Genomic DNA, 25829 nt, shown 5'->3' on the forward strand with positions numbered 1-25829 from the left:
TGACAAGTTACTGGTTACACCAACTGAGGAGGAGGTAGAAATATTTTGGAACATATTGTTAATAAAAGAAGATTAGAAACAGTTAAAGTTGCAAGCCTCACCCAAGCACTGGGCTAGTATCATCCTGCTCTTATTATGTTTCATCCTTTTTTGCTCTCTGACATGCAAACACTCACACAACCTCAGAGACTTTCCAGCAGCATACCACAGTGCAAACCCTTACATCATGTGTGTTTTGGAATAGCATGCTAACATTTATTTCTCATGTGCCAAGAACACCTTTCAACTGTGTCTGTGACTCAGTCCAGTCCAGTTCCCTGCATTCCTCTCATTTGTGCTTGCCAGCATTAGAAAAGCTTGATATACCCTAGAGGTATTAAATGGCTTAATACAGATTTTTGGTGCTGAAGCACCTGCAGTGGGCTTGGTGCCCATAACTTCCTGATTCAGATGGGAGATTGGCACCACTGAATCGAGGCTGCGTGTTTGATTATTAACATATTGCCCACCTTTAACCAGGTGTTTTCTCTACAAATTTGTACAAGACGACTGAACATGGTGATGCTTGTGACTCCCATTGTAGTGCAGTCCATAGTTCTCTGTTGAGTGCTTGTGCCTTTGCAACTCAATGACAGAACTGTACAACTGCCTCCCTCTTGACTTATAGCCTGTAAGGACACATCCACAGTCATTACTCGGATAGGGTTTCTGGGCTTTCAGGCATAACTGGTGGCAGAATGATGAGTGGAAGCAGCTAACTTCCCTGGCATGTATTCTGTACCATCTACTATTTCAAATATCAAGCATCACAATGAAGTCATTTAAAGGCAATCTAATCAATTTACAACTGGGTGTGACCTGCAACTAGATGCCTGCATGGCACCTGGGTTGAGTTCATGTCTGTTTTATAAGTTTTCCTTTACAAATTAGTCTTAGTTAGCTTCTGTACTTGTCTCCTTTAATGAGTATTAAAGTAATCGTAATCATCTCCTGTAATTGTAAGTCATCGAGTAATCGTCTCCTTTAATTGATGCCACTGCCAGCTGTCACCCCCAGCTAGAGCATTAATTCAACTTCCACTCCTTCTTCACCGTTATGTGATCCATCTCCAGTTCTTCCCATACTTCCAGTTACACCAGTGTCTACTGGCTATACTCTGCCTTTGTCCTTCCATTTTGATTTTAGTAAGGAATTAATTCCTTTCTTCATCTATCCATTGCCAATTCATGATTTTCACCAGATTCCGTACAAGTATGTCCAATGTATATTCCCTTATTCTTAAATCTGGATTCCTCTTTGCCCTCAACAATATCTGTTTAATTTCCCATGGGTCATCATTTACTCCCAGCACTCCATCTCAGATCCACAATAGAATTTTTGTCCACCCAACCTTCCATATTCAATGTATTGCTGTCCGCCATTTCTATTGTAGTCAGTGTAATGACACCACCAAACATATCTTCTCCTATTATGACTTTCAGCAATATGAACCGAACATTCCCTCCATGTTATCCTCATTCATACCCCTGGGCACTTTTTCCTAAACCCATATTCCATATAGATCTAAATACTGGAACTCTCAGCCTAAAGGCACTGTGCACTACATGGTCTGGAATAAGTCAAGCTCAACACCCTTCTCGAGGACAGTTAGGGATGGGCAGTAAACACTGCACTACCAGCGATGCCCACAACCCATAAATAAACTAACAAAAGCTCCGAAGATGCAACACTCATCCTTTTGCCTCCTTTCTTCCTTACATCAAAAGGTCTCAAATATTCCTTTGTGGTAAAACAATGATTGACTTGTATTTTCAACAATGTATTGTATTGCTATTATGATGGAAAATTTTCTACATTTGGAACATTAAATGTAGATTTCATGATCACCTTGCCAAATACTCCATTCGTCCAGAAAAGGTGACCCTGTCGCTTTGGCATGTCATTTTAAATTTCCATTCCACTTCCTTCTCAGTCTGACATACTATCTCATTGAAGCTCAAAGTAAGGTTGGGAAATAGCACATCTTTCCATGAGGTCATTTAAAATCTTGTATCATCATTACCCTTTTGCTGTTTACTCATTACTATTCTCCTTCCTACCACAGATCTTCCTTTTCATTTTTGCCTGCCCTCATCCTCAACAGTTTCCCAATCTGCAAACTTGTCAACAAACAGTTAAATCTTTAACAACTTACAGTTGGGATAAAAGGTTAACAACCTCAGATAGCAACACTGTTTCTCTCCCCTTAGGTGCTGCCTGTTTCTTATTTCCAATTGTAATTTCTGAATTGTTTTGAAATTGACTGCAGAGGGATTACCCCCAAATAAGACAGGTAAAAACAGGGGATATTGTCAAAAGGACTCACCTTGGAAAAGGGCAACTAATACACTCATTTATGCCTGGGCCAGAACATTTATCACAATAGGAACGACAGTTGTGGCACTTTCCTGCATCATCAATATATTGACCTACAACAATGAAAAAAAGATGAAGCAAAGTGCTAAAAGATCGTGCAGAACCCGATAATACTTGGATATGTGTATTCTTTCAGATCTTAAGCCTTCATGTATTGTTAGCACAGCATGAAACTTCATCCCTTGCTCATACAGTATTACTTCTTGATAAAGTCATGATGCAAATAATAATTTTAAATTAAATATATATGATGGAACTTAACAGAATAAAATAACTAATGTCACAATACATCATCTGCAATAAAAGAGAAATTGTTATGCAAAGTTATGGCAATGAGAAAAAAGAATGAATTACTAAGGGTGAGAGAGAGTGAGTAAATAGCACTTTTGATGTTTAAACACTTCATGAACTGCAGTGAACTCCAGTTATTCTGGCCATGTGACCCAAAAATTACACAAATGTAATCTTGTTCAAGTTGAAGTCAGCCTTAGCTTATTGATAGCATTCTCATCTCTTTCATTGGGAACAATCCAAAAAGCAATCTGCTAGATGTAAAGCAGTAAAGAATGAAGTTGCTTCATTTGCTGCCAGGCAGTGTAAGGCATGAAAATCAAAAAAAAAATCCGCAGATGCTGGAAATGCGATATAAAAATGTAAAATACTGGAAACATTTAACAGGTTAGTCCACATGCTGCTGAGTATTTCCCAGTACTTTTTGTAATATAAAGGAAGAACAATGCTAACTGGATGCTGATCGAACAAGCATTAAGAAAAGATTCAGATGTGTCTTTATTACTCATATTCTATTCCTGTCAATTGATACCAATGGAAACAATTGATTTACACACTATAAACCATACCTCATGAATATTAAGCATAATTGAATTTTTGCAAACAATCAATGTTCTACTTGTAGCAATCACTACATGACTGCTTTGCTTTGGAAAGAGAAACAGAGTTGATGGTTGAAGTCCAAGATCCTTTGTCAAACAAATGGTTCTGATGAAGGGGCTCATGCCTGAGAAATTAACTGTTTTCTTTCCATGGGTGCTGCCTGACCTATTGAGCGTTTGTAGAATTTTCTGTTTTTACTTCCGATTTCCAGCATCTGCAGTTTTTTGATTTTCATGATTTTTCCTTGCATTACTTCATGCTAAATATTGTCACATATAAATCTAAATCAAAGAATTGTTACTAATTTTAGTAAGATCTCTGTGTGAGGCCAACAATAATGTATATATTGAGAGTCTTTAATTTACAAACGAAACCCATGAAACTTCTCTGGGGTAAAGGAAGAATACATGCTAATGCCACGAGGGAAATGTTGGCAGTCTTTGTACATACATTTCTTCAGAGGTGGGATTTAAGAGGGGCTAAAATAATATATGCCATTAATTATGAAATTCAACCATTGAGTTTAAGTTTTACGAAAGGACTGATTTACTAACTGTGGCATAAGACAAAAGAATTGGGGAAACTCAGGAACAAGTGAATTAAGTACCTATTTCCTTGTTCTTTTGCACCAGTCTTTTGTTTCCTTTCTTGGTTTCTCCTCATTATAATGGCCAAATTCCAAGGCTGAAGAGCCATGCACACAAATTTCCTGCAATCACTCCCACTCAAAGTGAATGTAAAGTTAATATAGGATGTTAGCTACAACAGGAAAGAGTTATTTTCTGGCATTTTGTTTTTATTTTTAAGGCTTTTTCAAATATTGACTTCACAAAGAACAATATCTTTTCTCTTTGAGTATACTTTTATGATACTGGTACATCACATATACTCAGACTCTGATCATTTACACTAATTTCCTTTGTCCAAAAAAAACACAATTGAGGCATATATTAATGAGACTGGCAGGAAGCTTGGATGTTAATGTGCTAGCAAAATAGACATACAAATATGTGTAATTTTGGTTTCAACTTCCCAGTTGCTCCCTCAGAGGAAATGTCCAGTACCTGCAACAGTCCATGCTAATTGGAATATTGTGGTTATCATAATGAAGTTGTTGGCATTCTTGACCTGTTTTGATTTACAGCTTGGACAATCGGAAAACTACTTAAATATTTACTCCAAACTCTTTAATATTTAACCACCTGATCTTCACTAATGATTTAGATAATAATTGCATTTGTACCTTTGAACGGGGGCTATTACTACTTGAGAAAAGTTTAATAGTTAGAAGTCATATTCCTGATAATCAGCTTTCCATTAAGCCAATTGCACTGCTTCTGATTGAATTGTGCCATCGATAGGAAGCACTGTCCTAACTCAAAATCATTACTGAGCAAAAAAAATGTTTCCTCTATTTAATTAGGCACTAACTATATGTCACATAATTAGTGCCAAAGAGAGACTCTTCTGTCAGTCCATTATCTCACACAGTAGCTTTTGAAAAGCACTTTTTCAAATGAAATGAGAACTTACCTTCTCTGGTTCTGGTTTTCACTGCTCATTTTAGCTCTGACATAAGAGAATAATTTCTGCAGCACACTATGAGGAAAAAATCCTAAACTCATTTTTACAAAGTCATTGTACTCAGTACAAATAGGAATTAATCTCTCAAGGCTAAAATTGCGCTCAAGATAACTCTCAAAGATTTCTGAGCTACATATTAGTGTATTAATGGTTGCAGGATCCAAATAATAACTCACTAGAAAACATAATGTGGGCAACAATATGCCCATCTTGGCACCCTGGGCTAATACTAAAATGCAGAAAATTAGATTTGGTGCACATATTGAGTTTAAACAGATGTTGGAAGAAAATGAAAGGGGTTTGTTTCTTCCCAACTTCATGCCACAGAAGCTGCAAGTTTAAATATCCTCTGGAAAATTATCAGTCATCCCCAGCAATCTTCTTGCCATCTGAAAATTTTCAACTAACAAAAAGTATTTTGATGGGACTGAAAACATCAGTCATTAAATGAAAACGGGGAAACTAATTCATCACTGTATGTCTTCAAATCATTTTAAGATCTAATTTTATATAAAAAAAGATATAACCACTAAGAACGATGTTCTCAGCTGGTGGCTACACAAAGAACCTTATTGTTTCATTTGGAGTGTAGTCTAATAAACAACAGGTGTGCAAAGCTCCTTGTCCTCATTTCAAAGCTAGAATGTACAGATCACAGAATCATGAAAATGTGCTGTACAGCTTTTGAGAGGAAAATATGAGAAACGACCACAAAGCTGGACACTGCCAAAAATATCTGTCAATTTGCCACCTTTGAAGCAGTCCATAAATCAACAAAATGTCAATTCTTATACTTTGTTTATTCATATTGCGCAGAATTTTATGTGGTTGTCATGAACTGGAGAAAACACCAAGTAATACTTATTACTACATCCAGTAAGGTATTTCAATTGTTTGTACTTCCAAGGAAATTTCTCTATTTAAGTTAGCAGTTGAAATAAGACTAGTAGGGTAATAGAATAGAAAGACCAACAGTTCTGTATTTAGGGTTTGATATAAACTTAATAGAGATTAATATGGCTAATCTCTCAGGTTATTTACCCATCCGTGCTTTCCTTGTATTGATATTTCTAAATATAATATAGAAGCCAAATTTCTTTCATCATTTTTTTCTTTATATTTCTTTCCTATTCTTTCTTGCCCTTGAATTTAACCTTCATTTGTAGCGGTCGCTACTGCGGAATGAACACATGACACTAGTCGTAGAGTTTCAGAACAGAACTGGTTTATTTTCCCACCTTGCGCGGGCCTTTTAAGAGAGCCTGTTCCCGCCCACTCAAAACAGCAATGACGTATACGCCACGTCATCAAACCTTTCCCGCGCGTGGTTTCTCCCTGTCGCTCGGGGAAGATGAAGGCCCACTGCCATCTTGGGCCTCACCACTTCAACGACGCGCGACCCGACCACCGAGCCGGTTCGCTTGCTCGGCGGTGAGTCGTTACACATTCCTACTGTTGTACCATCTCTATGCTTTGTTGTAGCATTTGGCAGTGACGACATTCTAAATTCATCTGAAAAGGACATTACAACTAGATCACGAGATTTGGGAGAAAAATAAAAGTAAAGTATATTATTTATGTAAATTTCCATAAAGCTTTTGATAAGGTACAACATGATAGACTAATATCAGGTTAAAAAGATAATGTACAAATGGCACTGATCTTTAATTCAGTAGGAAGTTTCAGGAAGTTTCAGGAAGTTTCATGAAGTTTCATGAAGTTACATCCTGGTGCCCACAACCATGTAAACAAATATAAGAGCATTCAGATCAGCTACCATAAAAATAAGTCACATGGAATGGTAGTGGAAGTGACAGATGTCATTGAACCAAGAAATGTGTAAAATAGACCAAAATCATAACACATTGTTTCAAGCAATAATCAATCAAGCATTCGTTGAATTTTGGTAATAAACCATGAATAAACTGTTTCCCCTCAAACCAAAGAATAAATTAATCCCAGAAAACAATTATACAACATTTTCAAGCATTCACATTTTATTTACCAAGAGTTGTCATATGCAAAAATAAATGCAATCAGCATAAAGGTGAAGGTTATAGGGTTGAATAAAGCTGCAAGATAGAGATCAATAGATACCTAGATATTAAGAGAATCAGGGGACATGGGATTGGTGAAAAAATTAACAAGATGCTGGAGGAACTCAGCAGGTCAGGCAGCATTTGTGGAAAAAGTAGATGGTCAACTTTTTCCTGACTCGAAACGTTGACTATCTGGCTTTTCTTCAAGGATGCTGCCTGAGCAGCTGAGTTCCTCCAGCATCTTGTTGTTTTTTCATCTAGATTCCAGCATCCGCAGTCCTTTGTTTCTCTAGACATGGGATTGGTGTAGGAAAGTGGTACTGATTAGCCTGGTTTTATTGAATGGCTTACTGCTTTTATTTATTATATAAAATATTTCCTTCATTTATATGGTCCGCTATTGACACACAGTGCTTTTCTTGAAGCTCCAAAAGTTGCCCAATTAGCATTTGTGCCTAGACTGCAACAAAAGACTTTGTCAAAATGCTTGCTATATTTTCATAGTCTCCTTAGTATCAAAAATTCCTATCATAATGCTTTCTTTGCCCTAGCTGGTTACTTATGTTGGATTAGGGTCTAAGTCATTATTTTTCTTGTAGTTTAACTTTTCTTTATGCTTGCTTATATGTTTGTATAATCACCTGTTTGTCTGAAAATGTTCAGTAGATTTTCAGTAATTTGTAGTATAGTTGGTTCTATACTCTGTAGTTTCTTTGTCTGTAAGCCTGAGATGTCATGGCAGCGTAAATCAAGACTGTCCTTGTCTCACAGGCTGTTCTATCAGGAAGACTATTTATCTCTCCAGCTTGAACCAGTTTTCAGTAAGAAGGACCATGAGGCAGGTTCTTTGTTCAGCTACTGTTAGTTACCTTTAGTTCTTTGTTAGAGTGAGTGAGAGTGCGTTAGTTAGTGTTATTTGCTCGCAGTTCTTTACTGCTATTTCTTTGTTATGAACATCTAATAAAACAGCTGTGATCACAAGAGTTACGCCTCATTCTTCACTTCCTAAGAACCCTCTGGATGCTATCATCTCCAGATCCAACACATAGGACACACAAGGTTCACCATTCTACTGAGCAGACACAAATCCAAATGGAGACTGCAAGGAGGTTTTATAAGGACACAGAGTTCACCAGCACTTTAAACATTTTGTTGACTTCAAGTGGCAGAGCTAGGCATCCTCAAGCATGAATTCTTTTGGTTCTCATCACATAAGTAGGCATTTGGTTGGGTCCAGAAGCAAGAAGCCCTGTGGACTGTGGATGATTGAAATGGGCAGTCACCACCAGATCATAGCCTAAAACTACATTGAAGCAGTCTATTATTTTGTAAAATTATCCTCTTGACAAAACACAGTACAAAGTTTCCAGGAAGTGGGGGGGGGGGGGGGGTGGTAGGGGTGATTTACAAAGGCCAAAATTGCCAACATATATAGGTGCAGCAGTTACCATGCAAATCAGATGCCCTCTTCCTGACCCATGTACTCCAACATGCTCAGCACTGGAGGGCACCAGCAGAAGTGATCCTAATATGAAATGCAAGATTCCAGTCCTGTAATTTTTGCTTCACAATCCCTATAATCTACAAAGTTGCATCCAAATGCTGATAGTTTCAAACTTGGTCTGTATTGCAACTCAGGAAGTAAATATTTTCTGCACAAACTTACCGCATATTCCTATATTTATTTTCTATTTTAATGTGGCTATTAAGAAGTTCATTTGAAATTAATTCTGAAGTAATATGCAATAGAAAGGTTTTGTCCCAAGTATCTGATTCCTGCTCTGAAAATGTTAACACAAGGGCCTGCATTATTTGTATAACCTTTAGTTTCAAACATTGTGTGTATCTGCATTTTGAAACTGTTAAAAGTTCCCTTTCTTGCTGTTATGGTTGCACAGGAAGTGTCATGGGAAGCAGAGGGCTGTGAGAGGTAATCAAGGAGTGAATCAGAATGTTATGGTAGGAACGATGCCTTGATAAATGCTGATAGGATGGACAAAGAGAGATTATATTTGTATGTGGCTTCACATGTATTTCACGCTTCAGAGTCTTGATGCAAAAGCTCACCTCTAGGTTTCGCTCCTTTTGTATGAATTTAGCTTAGGTTAATCCTTTGCTTTGACTATGAATATTCCTCACTTTGTTTTTAAGTCAAAAGCTGCATAAGGAGTAATACTCTCAGCAAAAGGATTCTGATAATTGCATCCAAATAAATTTTGGTAGATAGTAAGAGAAGCAGAGTTTATAAGAATCGTTATCATTGGCTAATGCCAATGGTTGCAACTGGGAATAGTGTGAGGTAACAATGGTCTAGATGAGGTATGGATGCAAAATAATTGTCTGAAATCACTAGAGGAGTGTGAAAAATAATGCCAGTGCTGAAAATGTTTAGAAATTGTTGAATTCAATGTTGACTCTGGAAGTCTGTAGCTTAGTTGAATGATGGGGTGCTGTTCCTCCAGTGTACATTGAGATTCATTAGAATAGAGCAACAGACAGAGGATAGTGGTCAGAATGGAATTGAGACTGTGAATTAACATCAATAAAGAGATATGAATTAAAAAAAGTTTTGAGGAATTACAAATTCAAGGATTATTCTCAGAAACAAACTCATATTCAGAAAATATACTTGAGCTGGCAAGTGCACAAATATTTAAGCTCACTATAATTTTGGACAAGATGAATAATCTTAACAAAATGCCTTGTGAGTCAAGTATTTGTTTATGTTTTGAGCCATCTTGTGGGTTGGTTCTTGATTTGGGATTAAGGTTGCTTATTATCCTGAATATTTTAATAATGATTGTGGATTAGATTAATTCAAAATGCCTGTAGGCATATTTTTTGTTTATTTGAAAATCATACCATGGAAAATATTCATCAAGTTCATTCCTTGCTGGAGGGTAATTACTGTTTAATGTTTAGAACAGTCAGCATTTTAGAAGGTGCACTAGAGCCAATAATTAATTTATGTTCATGTACATTAAAATTCACTTCTCAGGTTAAAGGTCTGTAGTGTTACCAGAAGAACTCAGGCTATGGAACTGGTTGCTCATAGGATGCCTAGATACACCAAAGAAAGTAATCTAACCCAGGGTACGTTGTGTAATAAACAGTCTGCTGCAGGAACTCAGCAGGTCAAGCAGCATCTGAAGTGGGAAAAGAATTGTCAACATTTTGGGTTGAAACCCTGCAGGAATAAGAATGGAGAGGGGTGATAGCCAGTATAACGAGGGGGTGGGTGGGAGGGGGAGACTGGTGCAACAAGGGCCAGATGAGATTGGTGGACTGAGGAGGGATGAAGGATGACGAGCAGATCGAGCCAGGTATGGGAGGGGTGGATATGGGTTTATTGGTAGTAACTGTTAAATTAACTTTCAACAAATCATTGTCAGATTAGATTAAAGTGTAATTTCCATTCTGTTTCCACACTTGCCATTTCATTCTTTTATTTTGTATTTGTTAATACTGAAGGAATCCTTACCTATAAATCAAAGAGAACATATTTCTTTGATTACTTGAACACAATTCCAGAATTCCTTAATACATTTAGAAAAAAGATAATCATATGTAAAATTGGGAGTACATTGGATGTCATGAAAAACAGCGAGGATTTCATTGATCAGCATCCTGATTGTGATTTACAGTATGTAGTGTTAAACTATAATTTAAAGAGAAATTAATAAAATGACTACAGAGCTGAAAATCATTAGTCTGGGCTATCCACATTAATATATAAACTGGTCTTGTGATAATACAAGGCAATCCTTGGCCAACTACACATAAGATTGGATGATTGTATGTGGAACTCATGTACACGACCGTTAACTGAAATAGACCCAAAGCAGATTTTAGATATTTTTTAAGTTACCCAGTTAAGATCAGTAAAAATAAGCAGTGGAACACAGCCCTTTTAAAATCTTCCCATAAGAAATTTCATCACTGTTAAAATACACAACGAAACTTAGATTTTCAAAAAGAAAAATCAGTATGCCGATTTTAATTTTAGAATATAAATAGCTTTATTCTTTTGTAGGATGAGTGACCCTGGAAAGGACATTTATTGGCCTAAATATAGAATGTGATGCTCAGTTGAATTCCTGAACTGTTGCAGTTCCTGACATGAAAGTACAAGAACTGCTGGGTAGAGTGTTCCAGGATTTTGATCCAATGATTATGAAGGATTGGCAATAAGTATCCAATTCAAGATGAAATGTGACTTATGATGTATAACTTAGAAAGAGTGATGTTCAATTCATTTGCTACCCTTGTCCTTCCAGGTGGGGCTGGTGGGTGTCAGAAATGTCATTGAATTAAGTGGTAAGGTTATTGAATGTGTAGAAGGTGGATACTGTCAAGTCAGCTGCTTTCTGTGGTGGGGTTGAGCTGCTTAAATATTGTTACGGGTGTATTCATCTAGGCAAGTAAAGGGGATTCCATCCCACTCTTAGTACATCTTGTGGAAGACTTTGGGTATTCATGAAGACAACCTTCTGCAAACCTGGTCCATAGTACCTGACCACCACTTGCTAAGCATTATGAGGGGTATAGCAAAAGTAATGCTATTGAGTGTCAAATACAGCTAGTAGGCAATGCTGAGGTCTTTGTTAGAACTGTCCAGGATGTTGAAATGGGGAAAACATGGTAATACTCTTTTATTGTTGTTGTCTGTCACTTTCATAGCATGAATGTTACTTTTCGACCTATCAGCCTGTGCCTAAGTATTGTCTATGTGTTACTGCAGATATGCAGAGTTTGCTTCATTGGCTAAAGGCATGTGAAAGGAATTGAACATTGTGTAACCATCAGCAACCACAATGACTCCTAACTTTATGATGCAATAAAAGTCACTGATGCAGCAACTGAAGATGACTGGAACTAGGATACCGCCCTGAAGAACTCCTGTAATAACTTCCTGTAGCTTCAATGATTCATCTCTGAGAATAACGGTCATCTTTCTTTCTGCCAGTGATGACTCCAGTCATTAGAAAGCTTTCCTCCTGATGCCCACCACCTTCACTTTTACCAGGGTATCTTGATGTCAAGGGCAGTCACTCTCACCTCAGGCACTCAGTTCTGTGGTCTATGTTTGGACGAAGGCTGTGATGAGGTCTAGACCCAAGAGATCATGGCAAAACCAATATGGCTATTGACGAATAGGTGCCATTTCATAGCACTGTCAACAATATCTGTCACTTCGCTGATGATTGAGAGTAGACTGATTGATTATAATTAGCTGGATTGGATTTGTCCTGTTTAGAACACGTAAGACATAAAGCTGGGTAACTTTCCCTATTGTTGGGTAGTTACTAATGTTGTAACCATATTGTAACAGCTTGGCCACAGGTGCAGCTGTTTTGTTTTCCTTAAGAGTGCAATTTTTTGGTATTACATAGTCCTTTTTGATATCTCATGAAGTTAATCAAATTGGCTGAAGACTGCCTTCTGTGATGTGGATATCTCAGGAAGAAGCTGGGGGATCATCCATTCAGCACATGTGGTTGAACATGGTCGCTTAAGAACATAAGAAGGAGCAGGTCACTCAGTCTCTTGTGCAGTTTCTTCCAACATTCAATAAGATTACTGATCCTTTATCTTGGTGCCATTTGCTTGCACTAACTCCATGCTCCTTGATTCCCTTAATGTTTACTTTTGTTTTCCAACTTGAATATATTCAGTGACTGAGCATTCCAAAGATTAATCACCTTCTGGGTAAAGAAATTTCTTCTCATCTCTGTCCTGCTGACCCTTTACTTTGAGATTGTGACTTCTATTTCTAAAACACCCTTGGCAGGTGAAACAACATCCCCATAACAAATATGTTTGTTTCAAAGAGATTTAATTTTATATTTTTAAACTTGACAAAATATTGGTCCAGTTTGCGTATCTTTCCTCCTTGGGCAAATCAACTATTTTAGCAATCAATCTGGTGAATATTTAGTTATGTCCATTGCATCTGTTCAGCATGCATGTGGTTGTGTGTCGCAGCTTCACTTCAGTTATGTGGAAAATTGGTGTTACTCCAGACATGTGCTTCTGCATTCCTCATTGAAGCAGGGTTAAATTCCAGACTTGATAACAATGTTAGAATGGGAGATATGTCAGGGCATGAGATTACAGATTATGATAGTGTATGTTTCTGCGTCTGCCAATGTTGAAAATGCTTCATGGACATTTTGAGCCATCAGACTTGTTCTGAGTCAATCCCTTTAGCGCAACAGGATAGAAGATGGACAAATGTACATCAAAGGAGCCTGGAATAACATTTGTTAAACTCAGGCTTATTTCCTCCATCAGAATCAAATTAAACTGCAAAGAATATAAAAGCTCAACCATTCCAAAGTTTTGCTATAAAGTATGACATTACACTAGGTACAATATCATTTCCTTATGGAGATAGACAAAGATTACATCATCTGCACATCCAGCTTCTTTCTCAAAGTTCAGGCACAGTTGTTTCACACCACTTAGTTAAAGCAATGAAGGTTTTTGGAGAAATTTTAGCTCTTTTGGAAAAGAAGAATATTGCTAATTCACAAGAACAAATTAATAGTTTGATGAAAATAAAAAAATGCAAGTGCTGGAAATAAAACAGAAAATGTTGGAAAAACTGAGGTCAGGCAGCATTCATGGAAAGGGAAACAGTTAACATTAAATTGAAAGTGAATAGTAAGAGGAAAAAGATTTTAATATTAGTATACTGTACCTCTCTCTAAATGATCATGGCCAATTCAGACAAGTTTAAAAGCTATGTCCAGTTTTAGAGCACTCACATTGTTGTAATATTAAAACTTTGAACAAGGTTGAGATGAGGGCCATAAGGTGATCGCAAGTTTAATACACCTTAGCTATCCAAATACAATTAAAAAGCTGCTGCTACATATTTTCAGGAACCATAGATGAATTCATAGATTCAACGGCAATCTACAACAAAATAAATGATCAAACTTTTATGAATGTTGACAAATTATTTATATTTAAAATGGCAAGAGATAGGGTGCAATGAGTTAGATGTTACACTGTATTCCCCCCCCCCCCACCCCCCCCAGGGAATCAGAGATTGGTGGAACAGGCTAGTGTCTTGTGTACTGAGTGTTCCTAAACTGTCTAGCTTTAAAAAAAAGCCAAAGTGTTTCCTTGATGGGGCAGGATTGCAGCATGGAGTAGGTTGGTGTCAATTAAGAAAGTAATGGTTAATATGGTCTTCTGGTGAAAGTCATTGACCTGAAATATTAACTCTGCTTTGCCCTCCACAGATCACGTCTGATCCGCTGAGTATTTCCCACATTTTTTATTTTTACTTTTAGACTAGGCCCAGTCACATAAAAGGCTTACAAAATAATTTAAATATTATTGTTTTGTATACCTAGTCTTGAATTTTCTTTTGCTTTATTCCCTGTCCCTGGCATCTCCATCGTACCAATGGCTTGGGAGTCTCCTGACCGGATGTGTAATATTGCACATCTATACTGGATGACTGACATGGACCAGCCTCAACATTTCATGTCCAAAATGTTTTAATCCAAATTTAAAAAAACTAAATGATTTACCAGAAACACAATGTATCAGAACTTTGAGTGCTTTGTGAAAAGCCTTGCATTTCTATTTAAATGTAAGATGTGCCAAGAAGTTAGCATTATATTTTCAGCACTTAGGTGCCTGCCCACCTACACCTTCCTACTAGTTGCATTGTGGCTGTTAATATGATAGTTGATCCTTTTTTTGGAGTACTGCATTTATCTATGACAGTACCCCATCTGAAATCCATCCTGGCTTTTGTTCCCTTAAGTAACAGTACATTATCTCAGCACTGTGGTAGTAGTGACCTGGATGAATTTGCAACTAGTTACATTGACAGAACTGATTTTCCTGTGTGACTTTTTTTTCTATGATGAATTTTGTTACTGCAAGGACAAGTAATAATACAAATACTGAGTAAGAAAAATCAATATAACAAAATATCCAGGCTAAACTGCAGGTGAAGGTTAACATTTTGGAAGGGAACCTTCCAATTGCAGAAAGACTTGAGAGAATGCTTGGACATTGAATTTGTTATGCAAACTGCTTTTGCAGTCAGTACATGCAATAATGTACATTCTATTATTCAGTGATTAATCATAAATTTACTGCCTTAAAAGGCAGCAGACTTAATATTAGCTTTCAAAGGGGAATTGAAGGGAAAAACAACTATGAATGAATGGAATTAACAGCTCTCACAAAAAGACAGGACAGGCATGATGAGCTGATTGGCCTCTTTATAACTGAACAAAAGAATGCTGCATGGAGCACAAGACACTCGGGTATATGAAAAGATATGCCAGCAACTAAGGTATCATTCAGTAAAGGTGGCTGTAGAATGTAGAGAGAAATCAAGGAAGTTTACACAAAAAAACCCAGTAAGTACAGGAATTTTGAAATAAAATATAGAAACACACAGCTGGTTAGTTGACATACAAAATGGTAAGAGTGGATTATGATTTAGGGTTAAGGTTTAATATTTCTTCTCTTTACAGATCTGGGATGCTGTCTAGGCTGCTGTATAGCTCCAGAGTTTTGTGCTTGTTTTAGTATTCATTTGTTTTTAATTTGAGACAGCTAGCATCTGATTGAATCATTCCAAGTGAATTTTTCCCCCCGAAGCGTCAGAATAAGTATAAGACAGGCAGACGTGATTACATGCATCTTTATGTAAATTGGTAGACTTTCCTTTTAAATGAGTAACTTAATTTGTGCAAAATTAAATACATTTGGTTCACTCTTCAAATGTCAGAAGATCAGATTATGTCCAAAGTAAATGAGGTAAATGTTTCAAAATATTTCATCAGGAAAGGTCAGATTTTGCCAAAGCACAGATAAAAGTTGTACAAATTGCATTTCACTCATCCAACCCACAAGCAAATTTCAAGTTTGCAGAAACGTCCAACATGACAAATTCTGCTCGTGGAAAATTATTGCCGAAGAACAGTTTCCATAATAAGAAAGATAAAGCTAATTTCTTGAACAAATGTGTTAGGGCTAGATGGGCAAAGGGATTATGTTTAGTAGCAAGTTAATTAAACAGTATATTATTTTCAGGAGTAGTGAAAGTAGTTCACTTAATTGCAGTATTTGAAGTGAAACACCCACACTATCCCAATGCTTAGCCAAACAGAAAAATGTTAGACATGCTTGGTACTTCAGCCTGGATCTATGGAAAAAGAGAGAATTTGGATGAAATGTCAATGTCCAGATAAATAAACTCTTTTTCTCATTCCAAAGATGCTGAATGACCCAAGTATTTTCAACATTTTCTATTTTAGTTTAGATTTCCAGCATTTACAGTATATTTAGGATGGTCATTTTGAACATAGTAGCCTAAGAATATAAGAATTAAAAGCAGGAGTAGGCCATCTGGCCTTTCAATCCTGCTTCACTATTCAAAATCATGGCTGATCACCTTTCTCAGCTCCATTTTCTAGATTATCCCCATATTCTTTGATTCCCTAAATATCCAGGAAATCTATCACACTCCATTTCAAATGAACTCAATGACAGAGCCTCCACCGGCCTCTGGAGTAGAGAATTCCAAAGATTCAACACCTCCAACACAGCCCTGAATGACTGATTGTTTATTCTGAGAAAGATTCCTGGCTCTAGATTCATGCGAAAAGGTCCTCCTTGTGTTCACCCTGTTGAGCTCTCTAAAAATCTTTCAGGCTTCAAAGAGCTGACCTTGCACTCTTCTAAACTCGAGAGAATGTAGGCTTAGTCTATGCAATCTCTCCATGTATGGCAAACCTACCATCTAAGGAACCCATCTGACGAATCTTCATTGTAAGTATATCATTCTTTAGGTAAGAAAAACAAAACTGTACACAATACTTTAGATCCAAGGCAGTTGCAGTAATTGCTGTAAGACATCTTTAATCCTGTTCTCAAATTCTCCTGTATCAAAGGGTAACATACCAATTACTATCCTAATTACCTTCTGCACCATCACTTTCAATGATGTACAAGGACACCCAACTCCCTTTAAAACCAACATTTCCCAATCTATCACCATTTAAAAGTACTCTGCTTCTTTATTTTGTGCACCAAAGTGGATGACTTCACATTTTTCTGCATGATATTCCATTTGCCTTGTTATCATCCTTTCTCTCAGCTTGTTGGAGTCTTCTTGACGTCTCTTCACATTCCCCTCCTTCCTCACAGTCCAACATGGTGTTGCATCATTAACAAACTCAAATATATTACCTTTAGTCCCCTCAGCTAAACAGATGATATAGATTGTGAACAGCTGGGGCTCAAACACTGATCCTCAGAGTACTTCATTGGTCAGATCTCCCAATCTGAGAAAGATCTGTCTTTGCTTTCTGTCCAATAACCAATTCTCAATCTATGCCTGTATATTAGCCTCAATTCCATGTATTCCTACCTTGTCGACCAACCTTCTGTAAGGGACCTAATTACAAGCCTTCTGAAATACTAACTATCCCATCATTCACTGGTTCCTCCTTACCTAACCTACTAGTCACACCTCCAAAGGACTTCAGCTGTTGAGACCCTTCATCCATTTCCCTCCATAGATGCTGCCTGACCCAGAGTTCCTCCGGCATCTTGTAAATTGCTTCAGATTCCAGCCTCTGCGGTCCCTTATGTCTCTGGATATAGAAGATTACTGACCTTTAGCAATAATGATGTCATCGGGCAGGCTGAACAATTACTTGGAGTGAAGAATTCTCATTGAAAGCAAGCTAGGAAGTAAAAGGGTCTTATAATATTTAAAGACTTTCCCCTCCACAGAGATCTGGAATGTGAACAATTTTGAAGTAGAAAATGAATGGTTAAAAATCAAGCATTTTGAAAATTATTTTAATGAATTAGATTCTGCACATTGACATAAAACTTGTATTTCATTACCAGGGAGGTGCTCAGCAGTAATCATTGGTTTAGTGTGCCAGTAAAAATGAGGTTAATTAACCTTCACTTTAACACTGAATACAGTACATAAAATAAATGAAGTTCCTGCAAGTTCAATGATTTCTATCTCACAGAACAGCACAGCATTTGGGGTAGTGTACAAGCGACTGCAACTTTCCACATTAAATTGTGCATGTGCAGATTTCGGGAACTTGCTTCAATTTATAGTGCAACGTTAACATTTGCTGACAATTTCTAAGACAGTGCAACCATAGAGTGTGGACCATCGTTATTTTGTAGGTGTTAGCAAGTGAAGAGGAGGAGGATAGTGGCAATGCAAGAATGGGCACCAATATACTCACAACGTGCTAAACTGCTTCCTCATTCTAATATTTTTAAAAAGGCCCAGATTCCAAAGTTTGTCATGTTCACTCTGGTAATAGTAATATTTACTGTCAAAAACCAACAGTGGAGCAATAAACTGCATAATCAGCGCCTTGTTCTGCCTTCCCAGATGTATTGCTTGGACCTCACTTTCCTGATGTGCCGCTAAGTACGCTAATGATTTTATTTCCTTATTCATTTACAACACAAAGTCAATGCTGACAGTTCTGCTCAGTATGCAGAGAGCATCTGGTCTATGAGTATTAACCTTCTTAGTCAGTTATCAGGGAGGAGAGCCTGTTTTAACATTTTGTAGGACTGGGCTTTGATTAATCAGTAGCTGATTAACTGAATAATCAATTGTTTATTGAATCTCTGAGCTCTCAACTGTTCTACTCAGCAGTGCAGGAAACAATAGGAATAACTTGTACTGACTAGAGTAACTCGAGTTACTACACAATTTGCACCATGTAGCCACCTACTGCAAGTCAAGGTAACTATTAGAAACAGCACTCTCTTCGAATTCTTACTCCCACAGGAACTTAAAGAACTCAGAACACGTTCAGAATAGTTTTATAACATACCTTACTCCTATCATGATACATGAGTATTGGAATGGGGATGAAAAGACAATAACCTACTGTGGTACTGAAACAAGTGATTGGATAACCTAGCTTCACTGATAGAAAATATTTTGTTCTTAACGGGAATCTTGCAGAATTCATTTACTACTGCCAACATATAACTTGCTGTGGTGAATGTGAACTTGTGACTTCTTTGGTATTAATCTGGTAAAATGACCACGAAGCTGCCATACCCATTTGGAAAATATATTATGGAACACAGGCCGATTTCAAGAACAGTTCATATAAAACGTAAGACAAATCTCCAGCAAAATCTACTAGCAATGTTCCAAGAACATTGCTCATATAAGAGAGTGCCCATTTTTTGTTTTTAACATTTTCACTTTCAATCAAAAGGTAGCATATGATGTTAATACTCCTTTTTAGTGGCTGTAAAAGTATAACATAATGAACCAAACAGTTGAGCTGGTTAAAAGGAGGTAAATCCCATCAACTACCATACCATCAATGGTGGACCAACCATTATTACTGACAAAACTTTTATTCACCAAAACTAGTTTACTGTATAAAATTAGTACCGATGATTCTGATAAAATGGGAAATAAATCACTTCGTTAAAAATAGCAAAATATTTGACTACTGATTTTGGCACAAACTCCAGCAAGTTTAAACACAGAACCACAAATATTGGAAGAAAAAGCTATTTGGCTCTAGCAGTTTGCATCAATATTTACTCTCCACTGTCACATAACTAGCAATTTAATTATCAACAAATGATAAATCAGAATGTCACAGGCTTTAAATCTGCATGGAAAATGAAAAAGCGACCTGTCAAAATAAATATAACATTGGACCAGAAACCTGCATGAAGTATTCAATTAAATGATCAAATCAGTCAGAAGAATTTGCTCAAGGTGGCTGGTCTCTATTCCCTGTGGTGCAGTTGAGTTTTTCAGTAGGTGGGCAGAGCACTGAGTCCTTCAAATTTCAAAAAAATAATGCATTTCTGGCCATTTCCTGTAAGATCAGTCACTAGTAGACTTGGGCAGAACATTGATGACACAAGCCAAGTGTCCCTTTAAATTTAAATCAGGATTCAAAATTCATCATTATGATTACAATTCACATGAGAGAGGTATGCTTTCGACAGCTGATTTGCAGCCCAATGGCTGATTTCTGCAGAAGTCACAGTGGATCAACTGTGCAGACTTATGGATCGTTAACACTATCAAGCCCATTAATGTTATATTTTCAAATGAAAACTTGTCCCAAAGTTTCTACATCAGAAATATATTTACTTGATTTCTTTCCATGATTGCTGATGGATTTGAATTCTGAAAAAATGTTCTCTTTAATACTAAATGAACATCTTCACTGGTGCCTCAAATTCACTTACAATCAGGAGTGGGGAAAAAGTAAAGTCATTCAAATTAATTGGTTCTTCTAACAATTTTTGATTGTATCTTCCAAAATTCTTCAACCTGCTAACAGCTTCTATTCCCAAAGTTTGAACTGCATAGCTCAGTTTATCCTTCAAACAAATTTCTTCAGAGATCGATGAACTACTATAGTGCAACTGATGAAATATTTGTACTTAGGCAGGAAAAATCTAACTGCAACTTCTTGTTTAATTACTTATGTAAATAAAATTAAGAAAGCCAATGCAAGCAGAAGACGTGTTGGAGGAAGATTTATGTCTACTGTCATTTTTTGTTTCATTCATTACATCCCTTCTTCCATAAAACACAAGCTTGATGTCACTTAATCATTACATCTTGTACTACATTCCTTGGCCTCCGTCATTTCACCTTGACATTCTGCAAAGATGGCCTTGACCAATTGCAGATTTTCCAATTAAAACAGCTACTACATATATTCAAGTTGTGGACGTTTGTGCATACAAGGGTGTTTAAAAATTGACGAAGAACCTTTGAAAGGATCCATCATTCAAACAGTCCTCCACAGGGTCACAATCTAGAATAGGTTTCATGTCATCACAAAAGAACTTGATATCAGCCATTGGATCTCATGAGTTTTCAGAGCTCAAAAAACGTGCTTATGCAGGAAAGCCTCACAGTGATTTTACAATAGACATGCATCTTGCAGCCAGCAAACGACAAACTATTTGGTACATTTAGTCCATAGAATTGAGGCATCATCTATGTTATTTATGAAGAAAAACCTTTGATCATGTCTTATACAAGTATAGCTGGCAGTATTGCTTACCACACTCTCCAGTCAATTGGATGTTGACATGCTGTTGTCATTACTATGCAGTTTGAAGAGATGCAGAGAGATTTTCCAAGCAATCTGCCACTCTGAGACATTGAATTCCATCTGCAATCATGTTGGAATTAGCCTTTCATTTCTATAAGTTTATTTCTTCAGTCTTTGGCATTCTTCAGTCTTTGGCATTCTTCAGTTAGGCATATTTTCTAAGTTTATTTACAATAATTGTCAAAACCTTTTAGCAGTCTTGCATGGCAATTCATTGTCATTAGCAAAGCAAGGTTGCTTTATTTCCTGTAGTTGCTGATCAAGATATTAATGACTACATGCGGTTTAAGTGGGCATCATGGCCATCACAGACAACGTGGGCCAAAGGTCCTGTTCCTGTGCTGTGCTGTACTGTTCTGTGTACTGGTAAGGAAAGGATTTGCCTCACTGAAATACTGGTCACAAAAACAAACAATTGCAAATATGCACAACTTTCTTTTACATATGTGTTTATAAATCAGGAGGAGGAGTAGGCCATTCAAGCTTGCTATGTTACTTCCTATGATCATGGCTGATCTGATTGTAACCTTGATTCGGCGTTCCTGCCCTTTCTTGCCCCCGCCCCCTTGCTTGTCAAATATCTATCCACCTCTGCCTTAAAATTATTCAGAGACTTCTTTCACTGCAAAGGCTCACAAGCCTCAGAGAAAAATTGCCTCATCCAAAGGGCAGCACAGTGACCTGGATTCAATCTTGATCTCTGGAGTTGATTGGAATTTTGACTGCATGGGCTTCATCCTAGTGCACTAGCTTCTTCCAACACTCCAAAGATGTGCAGGTAGTTAGGTAATTTGGCTACTCCAAATTGCCAAGTGCGCAGGTAAGTGGTAGAATCTGGGGGGCGGAGGTGGGGAGCTGATGAGAATGTAGGGAGAATGGGTTAAAGAGAAATTTAATGGGGGAATAGATGGCCCTATGAGCTGTCATGGACCTGATGCACCAAATGGGGTCCCAATGCACCAAATGGCCCTTCTATGTCACAGGAAGATATGGAAATGGTTCCAGGTTCTCTCACAAGAGGAAACATCCCCTCTACATCCACCCTGTCAAGACCCTTCAGGATGTCACCTCTCACTCTTCCAGCAGATACATGCCTAGCTTTTCCAACCTTTGCACAGAAGACAATATACTCATTCTAGGTATTAGACCAGTAAACCTTTGAACTGATTTCAAAGCATTAACATCCTTCTTTAAATAAAAAGGCTAGTACTGTATACATCACTCAAGATGTGGTCTCACCAAGTTCCTACCACTGGAGGTTAACCTCTACTTTTTTTTATTCAGTTCCCCTAGTGATAACTGATAACATTACTACATGTTGTACCTGCAGTTTAGCCTTTTGTGAATCATTCACTAGGCTATCCAAATCCTTTTGCAAACTGTCACCATTTAGATATGTTTTACTTTTATCTTTCCTGAAAAAATGGATTATTTCACATCTCCCCACATTGTACTCAACTTGTTAGGTCTTTGTCCAGTAAACCCAAGTCCTTTCGTGGCACACTTATATCTTTTATCACAACTTATTTTTCTGCCAATCCCCAGCAATGATCCCTGTGGCACTCCAGTCATTGCACCTTGCCAGCTAGAAAAAGACAAGTTATGCTTCTCTCCACTTTCCTCTAGACCAGCTATACTATCTCTGCCAATATGTTACCTTCCAGTTCATGAGCTTTATCTTTCCACAAAAACTTTTGAATCAAATGCCTTCCGGAATCCAAAGAATAGTACATACATCCATTCCTCTTTCTCTAAAGTACACATTACTTCTTCAAAGAACTCCAATAAATTGGACAAAGATAATTTCTCTTTTATAAAAACAACATTGACTGTACTTGATTACGTTGAACTTTTCCAAGTACTCTAAAATGAACTCTTAAATAATAGTTTCAATTATTATCCCTGATGTGAAGCTGTCTTGTTTTTTTCCCCACTTTCTTTCCCTCTGAAGGAACTAGATTTGCAATTTTCCCTAAAACTAGGTACTTTTTAAAAATTGCAGTTATTGCGTCAACTACATCACTAGCCACTTCTTTTAAGACCCTGGGATGAAATACACTGGGGATCAGCAGCCAATCAGCCCCCAGTTCCAAGAATTTTCTCAGTACATGCAAAATAGCTGCTTAATTTTTCTGCCAGCTGCTTGTTTTCCATTTTTAGTTCCCCAAACTCACAATGAATAAGATGAATAATAGCATTATTTGATCGTCTAATTATTCCTTCTTTATTAATCTTCGGTAATTTGTTGCTGTTTATTATAATCTGTACAATTTTCTGATCAGGCACCTGTCTCTGCACAATTATATGCTTCTTTAAGTAAAACTACATGTATGGTGGGTCTTCCCGTTGGAATTTTTCTTTCTCATATTTCCCTTTGATTTACAGGCAAGGCCATTCAGCCCATCAAGTCTGTGCCAGCTCTCAGAGCAAATCCCTTAATTCCATTCCCCCACATACTTCAGGATAAAATACTCTCCCTTACATGTCCATCAACTCCTTCCTGCTTTCCTATCATTCACCTTCACACAAACCAATTAACTTACCAAATGGCATATACTGAAGATATAGGAGGAAACCAGAACATGTGGGGGAAAAACCCATGCAGTCATAGGGAGAACTTGCAAACTCCACATAGATTGCACCAGGGGTCAGGACCAAGCCAGAGATGCTGAGACTGAGAGGCAGCAGCACTACCTGCTGCACCACTGAGCAGTCCTTGTTCGAATATTTTGATTGAAAGAACATCGAGATCCCGAGAACTCTTTTTTGTGTGGTTCTGTGACCTTGCTCCATACAATTAGTTAAGGGACAACTGTGTGAAGTAACTTCCACAATAGTGATACCCTGAATGCTAAGTCTCCTTCTTAGAATTCTCAAATGTAACTGCATAAGAGCTAGCCATCTGCCCTACTGTGCTGATCCACATATTACTTACTCTTCTGTTTTCCTCCTACAGTTTTGCAATTTTTCCCTTCTGAGCATGTTTATTTTTAGAGTATGCTGATGAATCTCTTTCCACTACTCTTTGAAGCCGACTATTCCAGATCATCACAGTCATCTAGGCATCAAACATTCTCCTCACATCCTTGCTGACTCTTCTGTCAATTATTTAAAATCTGCACCTTTTGGTTATTGATACTGCTGCCAGTGAAAATTATTATTCTTGTATCAAAACCCTTCAATGCTAAAATAATTCAACCATCTCCATTAAACTTGGCTTTAGCCATGTTGCAGGAATAAAGCCGGATTCTTTACTCTCTCTATATAAATAATAGCAGCCACTAAGAATCATCATTTTTCTTTCATTTTCAGGCAACGAAAAAGTGATAAGCAATAGACAAACAATGGGTGGCACGGTAGCGTAGCAGTTAGCGTCATGCTATTACAGCGCCAGCGATCAGGGTTCAATTCCCGCCGCTGTCTGTAAAGAGTTTGTATGTTCTCCCCGTGACTGAGGGGGTTTCCTCCCACATTCCAAAGACATACAGGTTAGTGGGTTAACATGGGTGTAATTGGGCAGTGTGGGCTCGTTGGGCTGGAAGGGCCTGTTACCGTGCTGTATAAATAAAGTTTATAAAGTTTAAAGTTCACTTAGGTATTTAAACTGTTAACAATGCAACCAGATAATACTGATCTATGAAAGCAATATCTCCAGGAACATGGTTAGAACATAGAACAGTACAGCACAGGAACAGGCCCTTCGGCCCACCATGTCTGCACCAACCACGACGCCAATCTAAACTAATGCCGTCTTCTTGCCCATGATCCATATCCCTCTATTCCCTGCTGTTCATGTGTCTGTCCAAATGCCTCTTAAATGTTGCTTTCATATCTGCTTCTACTACCTCTCCTGACAGTGTGCTCCAGACCCTGTGTAAAAAAAAAACCTTGCCTCGCAAATGTCCTTTAAACTTTCCTCCTCTAATCTTAAACCTATGTGCGCTAGTATTTGACAAGACTAATAGTTGTATGTACTTCTAACAGGTCACTCCTTATCCTCCAGTGCTCCAGAGGAAACAATCCAAGTTTGACTAAACTAAAAAAAAATAAAAGTTTGATATAATGCTCACTAACCCAGGCAACATCCTGGTGAACCTCTCTTGCACCCACTTCAAAGCCTCCACATTGTTTCTCTAGAGTGGTGACAAGAACTGAACACAATACACCAAATGTGGCCTAACCAAAGTTTTATACAGCTGCAACAAAACTCCTGAACTTTTATATTCAATGCCCTGAATGAAGGCAATGATGCTGCATGCCTTCTTTACCACTCTATTCACTTCTGATGCCACTTACAGGGAGCTATGAACTTGCACAAGATCCCTCTGTGCATCAATGCTCTGAAAGGTTCTGCCATTTACTATATATTTTCCTCTTGCACTTGACTTCACAAAATGCATCACCTCACACGCGTCTGGATTAAACTCCATCTGCGATTTCTCTGCCAACATTTCCAATTGGACTATATCCTGCTGAATCCTTTGACAACCTTCCTCACTATTCACAACTACACCAATTTTCATGTGATCTGCAAACTTACTAATCAGCCCATCTACATCCAGATCATTCATATACTATATTTAAGAAACAACAGTTCCCAGCGCTGATACTTGCAGAACACCATTGAGTCACAGACCTCCAGTCAGAAAAACACTCGTCTACCACTACCCTGTCTTTTATACCAAGCCAATTTTGGATCCAATTTACCAACTCAGAGGTTTCCATGTGACTTAATCTTCTGGACCAGCTTATCATG

The 25829-nt window shown here is 37.7% G+C and overlaps 1 protein-coding gene across 1 annotated transcript in view; it reads right to left on the reverse strand.

The window, feature by feature from the left end:
* Positions 1 to 25829, reverse strand: part of pcsk5b (proprotein convertase subtilisin/kexin type 5b) — a 293223-nt gene that overhangs the window by 61708 nt on the left and 205686 nt on the right. Inside the window, exon 21 of the mRNA XM_052019395.1 lies at positions 2366 to 2468. Coding sequence (XP_051875355.1) covers positions 2366 to 2468 — 103 coding nt within the window. The remainder of the gene's footprint in view (positions 1 to 2365; positions 2469 to 25829) is intronic.

This window comes from Pristis pectinata, chromosome 7 (genome assembly GCF_009764475.1).
Source record: "Pristis pectinata isolate sPriPec2 chromosome 7, sPriPec2.1.pri, whole genome shotgun sequence".
Classification (NCBI taxonomy): domain Eukaryota; kingdom Metazoa; phylum Chordata; class Chondrichthyes; order Rhinopristiformes; family Pristidae; genus Pristis; species Pristis pectinata.